This window comes from Gekko japonicus, unplaced genomic scaffold (assembly GCF_001447785.1).
Source record: "Gekko japonicus isolate JY-2015 unplaced genomic scaffold, Gekko_japonicus_V1.1 scaffold2473, whole genome shotgun sequence".
Lineage (NCBI taxonomy): Eukaryota > Metazoa > Chordata > Lepidosauria > Squamata > Gekkonidae > Gekko > Gekko japonicus.
The window spans coordinates 106,578-116,094 of NW_015169859.1; the positions used below are offsets into that span (position 1 = coordinate 106,578).

Below are 9,517 nucleotides of genomic sequence, written 5' to 3' on the forward strand. Positions count from 1 at the left end.
ACAAACTAATTTCCCATGTTTGTCTGAATGAATCTTTATGTGTGTGTGGGGGTGGGTGTCTGTGATAAAAATGTCTGCATGCACCCAGTGCCTCATTTTATGCAAAATGCACCATATATTTCTACATTAACTGGGGAAAAAATAATCTAATAATCTATCATTTTTAGCATGAGCAGAAATTAACCATCTCTTCATACTCTTCACTCTGGAAACATTACCAAAATTATTTTAAAATCTCCAAAGCACAGAATTTAAAAACTTAACTATATATAATATTTATTATCAATCCACAGGATAATTTGATTGCTACATAAAGTCATTAAAAGCTATTTCACCTTTACAAATTGTAAAAAAAGAAAGAAAATGTGCCACAAAGATGTAATCATTGCTGACAACCAAGACACTGAATTGTAAAATTATAAATTTGCTGTAGAAAAGATAAAAAAACCTGAAACAATTATATTCACTTTAGAATTTTACTTTGAATAAAATATTCCACTGTATAAAAAATAAAAAAGCTTACTCTGGTTAGAATTAGAGTATTTTTTTTCTTTAAACCTGGGAATTTGCATAATATATCTTAATAGATTTTCTTCTTCCGTTGTACCACAAAGCTTTCAAACATAGCAGATTAGACACATATAATACAAGCATTCTTTCATTTAAAAAAAAAATCTGTGAAATCTACACAAGAATTTTTTAAACTTCCTCTTTAATTAGTTTTTCCATAGGCCAAGGCTTCATTAGTCTTGGGAAAGAATCAAGTTGGAAGCAGAAGGAAGGTCTTTTAACAGTGCAATCTTATGCAGAATTACACCAGTCTAAACCAATCCTGAACAGAGTTTCACTTTTCAAAGTCCACTGAAGTCAATGGGTTTAGCTATTCTGTTTAGGACTGCACTGCTAGACTGGAGTAGCTCTAAATCGGACTGCATTGCTGGTGTGCCATAATTAGAGCAAAGTAATGAAAGGCCTTTTTTGCAAGTGCTTTTTAATAAGGTGCAAAAGCAGACTGCCGACTGCTAGTACTGCGCTATGTACATATTTACAATATATATATTTTTTAATCCAGCTAGTTCACATTTTCTCTTCCATTACAAGGCTTTCAGTTCCACTGTGGCCTTGACTGCAAAAGTGCAGCGACTCCATTTGTGGGGGCTGTTGGTCCTCTTGAAGACGAACTGGAACCTACCAAAGTGGGTCTTCTCTTCCTTGGCTGGGACCTTGGAATTCCTCTTGGCTTTTTGTCTACATTCGGATGGCTGGAGTCCTGAGCTTGAAACGCTCCAGTACTGGAGTTGGACACAATCATGTTGCAAAGGCTTTTCCCTTAGATTTGTTCAATGTACATTAGATGTGCTCCTCAAAGACATCACACACAAAATCAGGTGGGAACAGACCAGTTCATAGCTTAGCTGCTCTTGACTCGTGACTGAGTAATATCTGATGTTTTCTTGATGACACTTGCCCGGTTTTCATGGTCAGGCCTGCTGCTGTAACTGGTAGATGCTGAGCACATGATTTGTTGGAGATGAAGGTCTGGGAAAGAAGGCCACGTGCTGTTGTAAGGCAGAGGGCAGCTTTCTTCTTTGATAGTGACCTGAAGGTCAGGCTTGTTGGAAGTCACAAAAGTAGCCATGCCAGGAAGTGGGTAAGGGGGGTTCCTTGTCCCCAAGTTGCTATAGTACTGTTTGCCGCCAACGTTTTCTTTTTGCCACTGAAGCTGGCCCTGTAAAAAGAGATGGGTCACTGAGAGAGACTGTTGTTTCTATCAGTACTAGGTATACTACAGCCTCTTATCAGTCCTCTACTACGTTAGATACCAGACGGAGTACAACCGTTCTCATAAAATGGCCACCAATATGCTGATGAGAGAATGACAAAGCCAACTTCCCCCCAAATCTAAGTTTGTATGGCCTCATTGCTATAAATGGTCATGTGATATTATAGCAAAACATGCAAGATTCCAAGAAAAATGTGTGAGGATATACTTGTGCGTGTGCACGCACACACGCACTACAGCCAAAGGTGAATACTTTTACTTACTTCTGAGCCTACATGTGGTTGTTGGAGACCTATGCCTTTAAACCAAGTGTCAGTCCCAGATAAAGTAAGAGGGAGGGAGGGTTTTCAGCTCCTCCCCTGAGGTATTTTCTCCCACCTGGGTTCTGATGCCAGAACTGAATTTGGCAAGGAGTGCTAGCAGGGTGTAGTGGTTAGAGTGTCAGACCAGGATTTGAGAGACCCATGCCCCCACTCTGCCATGGAGAAGCTTGCTGGGTGACATTGGGCCAGTAAAATGGAGGAGAGGAGAATTATGTAAGCCCCCTTGGGTCCCCACTGGGGAGGAAAGTGGGGCATAAATGAAGCAAATAAATAAATGAGAAAAGCAGTTGATAGAGGAGACTTCAGCATCCCCTCTGTGCTTCAATTCATTCCCCCCCCTTTTACATAGCATATGCTGCCCTGACGGGTAATCTGGCCCATATGCAAATACTTAACACTCTCCCATCAAGGTCAATGGGAAGTGAAAGTGCTTAACTTTGGAAATTTCCAAAATTTGGTTTAATTTCATTGCAAAGTTGAATACAAGAATTAGCAGCAGAAACTTCAGTACAATCATGGAACAAATGATTGGAAGGGGAGATGTGAATCGTTCTATGTCATTTGGTTACCTGTGCATTTTCTTCGTCGCTTGGGATGCTATCTGTGGTTTCACTCTCTGTGACACAAAATGGGGATAAAAATAGAAGTTGATATTATTCTTTCCGAGCTATTATAAGCCATCCGGTTAATAGTGTTAATCTCTACAAATGTTTGAAGTCTTGCTCATCAATAGCCAGGATAAACCGGGACCCACTATACAATTAAAACAGTCTTTTTAAAAAAATACTCTAGGTTATACTTCCACTTATACAAGAATGGACTCCAAGCCAGCCCTATGAGGTTTATGCAGATGCAGATGCAGCCTGTTCCACACAACTGAAACAGGACAAGAGAGCACCAAAATTAGAAGGATCTAAAGAAAAACAAATGTAGAACAGTTCTGTTTGAAGACTCAAAAGGGAATTGTTTTCTTTTTTTCAGCCTGCTAAAGGGGCAATATTCTTTTCTAATCCTCCCTGTAGCCACTGCCTTCATTACAGAGCTCTGTAATAGTATCTGCCACAGTATTTTGCATATTTGGCGGGCATCCACACCAGCATCCACACCCAAGGAGCAATAAAACTCATTTGGCTTGATAACTTTTATCTAGACTTCCAGCCTCAAGGACTTGCCATTTTTAACTGATCGTGTTACTGGCATCCTGCTATGCCGTGTTCTCCCTGAACCAAGCTTTTGTCCTTCATATTAGAGCTCAACAATCTTTCCCCATTTAACTGCCATAGTTAAGGCCAGATGCCAGCCCATGATTCCTAGGCACGGCAGCATCAGCAGCCCACTGGTGGAATATTACCTGTTCTTCTGCACCCCACACAAAGCCCTTTTCCTTTCTGCTTGGTAACTGCACATGTAACTGTCTCATACCATGCCGCCTATGCCACTTAAGTTCTAGAGTTAGGATCCAAATGGCCAGCTCACACGTGGGCTTCTTAACTTCCTGTCCTTTCATAGCTGCCCCCAAAGCAAGAAAAAGTAGAAATCAGGCAGGTGCTTTGTCACATAGGCAGGAGCTTTATGGTTCCCCCCACATTACTCTCAGAGCTTAAAGAGAACTGTGAAAGGTACATGAGCAGAAGGCAAAGGCTTGGATCTACCAGAGTGTTTCTGCAGACAGACGGATTTCTGGCTGAAGAGCAGAGTTTCCTTCCCTCCCCACACCTGCTGCAGCCCAAAATTGCTGTTCCAAGGAGTCTCCTGTCCAACAACAAGCAGGAGAGGGCAGGTGAGAGAGTCACGCTCCACAGGTGGCAATTCTTCTGTACATGGGAACTCTCTGGTGGATCCAATCCATTGCTTAGGACACAGTGCTCAGAGCTTCTCAGGCAAGGCAGAGAAGCCAAAGGCAACCTTAAGGAAGGATTCTAGTGATCGAGTAGTTAAAGGCTTCTGTGTCTCTCTCCCAAACCTGGGAGCTAGCTGGGTTGGATCCAAGCAGCTTTTACATTAGTAAAAGAAGGGCTCCCCTCTGACTTCTGAAAATGCTGTACTGGAGATCCTGGGACCTCTGTGTACAGAAGCCACGTGGGATGGGGGTTGTAGTAAGGAAGGGAACTGGCTGCGATGGAACAAGAAAGCTGTCTGAATCCAACCTGTAATGTATGATTATTCATTCACTGGCATGAAGCCCTCCACTCTGACTTTAAAAAGCAATTTACTATGCAAGAGGGAATGGAAAGCTGCAGCTGCTACACAACAGTGCACACGAAGAGCCATATGAGTGCTGAAGCCCTTGACTGGCACCTTGTCTCTTCCTGGGGACTTCAATGCACTTTGGAATAACCTCTGCAAATGGAAAAATGCTGAATCCCTTTTTGTGCTTTCCTCTTATCCAAGAATTATGTACACGAACAGTGAAATTTTCTGAATGTATTTCTTAAGCATAGATTCCATTTTAAATTTCTATTATTTCAGTATCTTATAATAGTGTTAACTTTTGTGTCTTTGGGGGGGGGAGTGGGAGGCCAGTGTTTTTCAAAACCCTTTCCCTGAAAATGTCAATAAAATCCCAACCATGAAAGTTCCAACTCATGCATTGACGTAGGCCAGGGCCCCCAACTCTCCCTGCAAAAGGCTGCTTACCGGCATAGGAGGAGACTGGGGAGATCTGTAGTGGGTATAGTTGACTCATACTGCTGGGCTGGTCGTCACACTCTGTTGTCACCTCCACTACTTGGCAAACATCGGGAGGATTGGGAACGATCATATGGTCATCAGGAGCACCCTCAAAATGCGAATCTCCTATCACTTTGTAGGATAATGAGAGGGTTATGATGATTACATTTCTTCATATTAAACAAAGGCATGTATTACGGCAACAAAAGGAACGGTGATGGAACAAAGTCATTCTCTAAAATGGACATGGACTTTGTCCTAAAAGTGATGTATTATCTAGAGCAGGGGTGGCCAAACTTATTTAACATAACAGAATAAACATCAAATGTTTGAGAGCCACAAGACATTAATATTACGCACACGTTTTTACTGAAAAATATGCAAATTTTCTTTTTATTAACATTAAATTAGACTGTGCGAAAGAGCCACATGTAGCTCCTTAGCTGCAGTTTGGCCACCCCTGATCTAGAGCCTTCATGTCCCATCTTAACTCGGTTTTGAAACTAGGAGCCATACTAAATGCTACAGAGAATTTGTGGCTGCCACAAGTTATCGATTGCCATTTTAAGATGCTGTGGGGCATTTAAAATGATTGGGCATACCGTGTGGAGCCCTCTGCTCACCATGCCTTTTCATGTGCCTCCCCACAGCTCTTTTGACACTTGAAAAGGAGCAGGGGGCTTTTAAAATGGCAGAGAACTCATGGCAGTCATCAGTTCCATCATGTTTAGTTTGGCTCTAGGGCTTCTTCTTCAAGAAACCTTGTTTGTGTTAACCATTATACAGGCACAATGCATTTTAATCATGGTTAAGGACCAACAAGAGAAGTAAGGGAGAAGGGAGCTGAAAGGGTCACATACTCTGATGGAAGACACTTCACTTGCTAGATTAATTCAGGAAATTAATTCAGGGAATTTTGTCCTTCATATCAGAGCTTAGATTAATTTAGGGCAGGGAAAAATTGCTGTCCAGTCTGAAACATTACATTTTGATGTAGATTAAACTATAATGAAGTAGCCTTTTGTATATTACCAGAAGTATTACAATTTCTTGTCCTAAGAAAGCAATATGTTTGACTTAGCACAAGCTGCAACCACTGTATTTTTCTTGCATTTCAGGTTGTACAGAAGCTGTAGTGCAAGCAGAAATTCTGCATTAGATCCAACTTTATATCTAACTACATATGAAGCCAGGAGATTCTTTCCTTCTCTTTTATGCCACTCCTACAATCTTTTTATTCATACTAGTTGAAAGGATGAAGGAACTGTGCAAATTCCTGCTATTTTTCACTAGTGTTAGAGACTACTATCCTAATCTACTCCACACAAATATTTTTTGCACATTTCCCACAGTTTCTAGAAGCTTTTTACCAAGAAGCTCATTAAGCTATTAGGGGTGTGCAAAAACAACAACTGTATATTTCGGGTTCGGGTACATTATACCAAAAAATAATAATTGGTATTTCCCGATATTCCCAAATCCCAATACCAGTATGGTATTTGGCGTCAGGAAATAGTTGGGAAACCTGAGTTTTTCCAGATCCATTATACCCTATAGGGTCCATTGGTCCCCTTAGGGTATAATGGAGAACCAATTTGGGGGTCTGGGGGAGCTGTTTTTTTTGAGGTAGAGGCACCAAATTTGCAACACAGCTGCTGGTGCCTCTCCTCAACCCCCCCCCCCAGTTTTAAAAAGATTGGACTAAGGGGTCCCCAAAGAAGGTGTCACCATCCTCCATTACTTTCAATGGAGGGGGAAAAGTTCTGAGTTCACTTGCAGAATTGCGCCACTGCTACGGTGCATGTGACTTGGCGAGTGAAAGGCATTGAAATGCCTTCTCCAAGCCACAATGCTGCCACAGTGGTGGTGGTGCATGCAACTCGGCAAGTGAGAGGCATTTAAAGAGACTGCGGTCTCTTTAAACGCCTTCTCCAAACTGTGGCGCAACTTGGTGAGTGAACTTTTCATAGCCCCACCCAAATAAAAGCTGAATAATATCGGCTTTTATTTGGGCTCCATAGCTGAAGAGAAACTCTAATTTCTTTTCAGTTTTAAACCCCCCCCCCCAAATACAGGTAAGGTATATTTTCAGGGGTTTTCTCATTCAGGTAAACAGAACACACACCCCATAAGCTATTTCAAAATGAGAATCACAATGAATCACATTTTAGTGCTAATACAGCTAAATTGAACCTTTTTTTCCTGGAATGAAAACAAATGTGGACTCACTTACCTACAATATTTATTGTACTGTCAAGTTCTGTTTTTATTGTGGAAGATAAGCAGTAATCAGAAAACCCCTGACTTGCTCCATTACTTAGTTCACAAGATGATTCCTCTGGTTCTTGCTACAGAGAAAATGTTTGGAATGTATTAGGATCCCTGAAGGATGAGGAAGGGATAGAGTATTTGGAAGCACTGCCTTCTTTCATCCCATGACTATTCTCTGTTGCTCAAGCTCTCACTGTTTCATTAATATGCCCTCTTCAGCGATTTACCAGACAGTCAAAATTGAAGCAGATTAGCATTTCAGGCTTTCCAAAATCAGAGCCAAAAGTCACAATGCTTCCCTGCCTTCTTAAAGAAACTGCTTGCATATGTAAAAGAAGTCTACAAAATTTACAGGGTGTCTTACAAGAAATGTTAATGCCCAATTTAGAATGAACAGAACATTGAGCATTTTGAGTGCGAGGTGCAGCCTCAGCTATTTATTTTATTTATTGTAACTTTCAAAGTACAATGTACAATGATATTCTAGGAGCTGAAAGAACATTGACCAGGTCACGGGTGCCCCACAAAACCAACTATAATCTGCAAAGTGCATTTTGAGACACTCTTCTGGCCCCTGAGAATAGGACATGCAGATTTCCATTGCTGAGAACATTCAAGATCTGGAGAACCTTGTTTTGTGTTTCAGTTTGGGACTTCCTTAGTTCTTCTCTTCCCTATTTGAATAACCAAGGGGAGGAGTAAAACAAAGTGTTCACTTGATTGTGATCCCATCATAAGTTATCCCCTTTCCCCATTCAGAATGTGTGTTGTGATTCAGCACAGTTTTTAAAAGCACAGAATGTGGTACTGAGCACAAAGATGTCAACTTTCATCCAAAACATAGGTACCTAGCCTTGAGTCTTGTGATTAAGGACTCCCCAAATCTCCAAAACCAATGGAGAGGTAATGCCTCACATAGCTACTTGTCTAATAAATTGTGAAAACCAGCAAAAGCTGCAGAAAAGAAAACATAGGTGAAATTATGCAAATATATTATACTTGCATAACTTGTACGGACTGCAGAATTCAGGCTTTTTCCCTACAAAATGTGGACTGCCTGAGCATAGAACTGTAATTGCATTAGAGCAGAACTCACAGTCCTGACAATACTCTGTACAATGACACATTGCCATGTATCATCAACACTAAGAATTCTGCATGCAAAGGTTGTTCAGTACAACCTAAGAGATCTCAGTGCGATGCGTATCCCTCTGCTTGCCATCAAATGTCTTGGGATAGCAGAAAGTACGTCACCAGTTGGGTGCGTGTGAACTGCCATCAAGTTGCAGCTGACTTATGGTGATCCCACAGGGTTTTCAAGGCAAGAGATGTTCAGAGGTGCACAATGGGAAAATACAGAAAGCCCTATATGCCAGTCACTGGTGTAAGCCTACTTCCATATCTCATCAGAACTACAAGGAGCAAAGGAGTGGTGAAATCGTCTTTATCATGTGGCACGATGTGACAGACAGCTATCTTATGCAGTGGTTACAGACACACTATGGAAGGGGCCTCTTGCTGAAAGGATCTCGACCACTATCTGCTCTGGCTGCTGTTTTAAGAGGCTTGATTCCTGTGACAGACTTGCACAGCTGCATTTTGCAACCAGTTATATTAGGAGGGTGTCAACTGAGACTGCCTGCTGGGGCCATGGTATCATCGTTCTACAAAGAGCTCTAAAAATTCAGACCATCTGGGGGGATCACTTCAGCAGAAAAATCTACCATTACTGTAACAAAATGACTAGAGAACATCAAACTGTAACATCGTTGCCCATTAAATGAAAAATGTACCTTAATTTGCTTCATTTTTTCTTCCTTCTCTGACTTGAGTTTCTTTCCTGTAGGAATGCAAGGAGAGGTGTGTTTTTTAAATAACCATTTAACTGAAAGCCTGATCTATTTTGCCCAGCTCCAAAATACTGTGAAGCTTCTCCAAATAACAGAAACCCACCTATAATACTTTCTGTTCTTTCTTTCCTCCAAGAAATCATGGGCAGCACGCATGGCCTTCCCCTTTACTTTCACAACATTCCTGTGAGGCAGGATAAGCTGAGATGGAGTGGCCCAAGGTCACCGTGTGGCAAGGGAAGATTTGAACTAGGTCTCTCTAGCCAGACATGCTAACTGCTACACTAAGTACCAAGCATTGCTCCAACACATTCTCAATTCATTTCAATGGCACTTGAGTTGGACGTGCATGCAAACCACACTGAAATGAAGCTGTATGGTACCAGAAGCACTTTGTATTTCATAGGCATTGTAAATTCCAATAAATTATTTTCTCTCACTGCACCCACCTATTTTTTGCCTTTTCTTGTTTTGCTTACTGGCAGGGGTCATTTCCTGCAGGAGCGCACAGGAGCGGAGCTCTGGCAGTAAAGAGCCCAGGGGGCAGGCACATGCTACAAGCTCCCCCCCCTGCCCCCAGCAGCCCTCAGTCAGAGCAAGAAGCAGCCAGGTAAGCTGCA

General features: G+C 41.7%; 1 protein-coding gene across 3 annotated transcripts in view; it reads right to left on the reverse strand.

Moving 5' to 3' along the window:
• Positions 1-846: 846 nt before the first annotated feature.
• IRF2 (interferon regulatory factor 2) overlaps positions 847-9,517 on the reverse strand; it is a 55,798-nt gene continuing 47,127 nt past the window's right edge. For all 3 annotated transcript variants that reach the window (XM_015417402.1, XM_015417405.1, XM_015417404.1), the window contains exons 5-9: positions 8,841-8,887; positions 7,010-7,124; positions 4,744-4,908; positions 2,676-2,722; positions 847-1,729 (exon numbers count right to left, since the gene is read on the reverse strand). In XM_015417402.1, the coding sequence (XP_015272888.1) occupies positions 1,412-1,729; positions 2,676-2,722; positions 4,744-4,908; positions 7,010-7,124; positions 8,841-8,887 (692 nt within the window). In that variant the 3' untranslated portion in view covers positions 847-1,411. The remainder of the gene's footprint in view (positions 1,730-2,675; positions 2,723-4,743; positions 4,909-7,009; positions 7,125-8,840; positions 8,888-9,517) is intronic.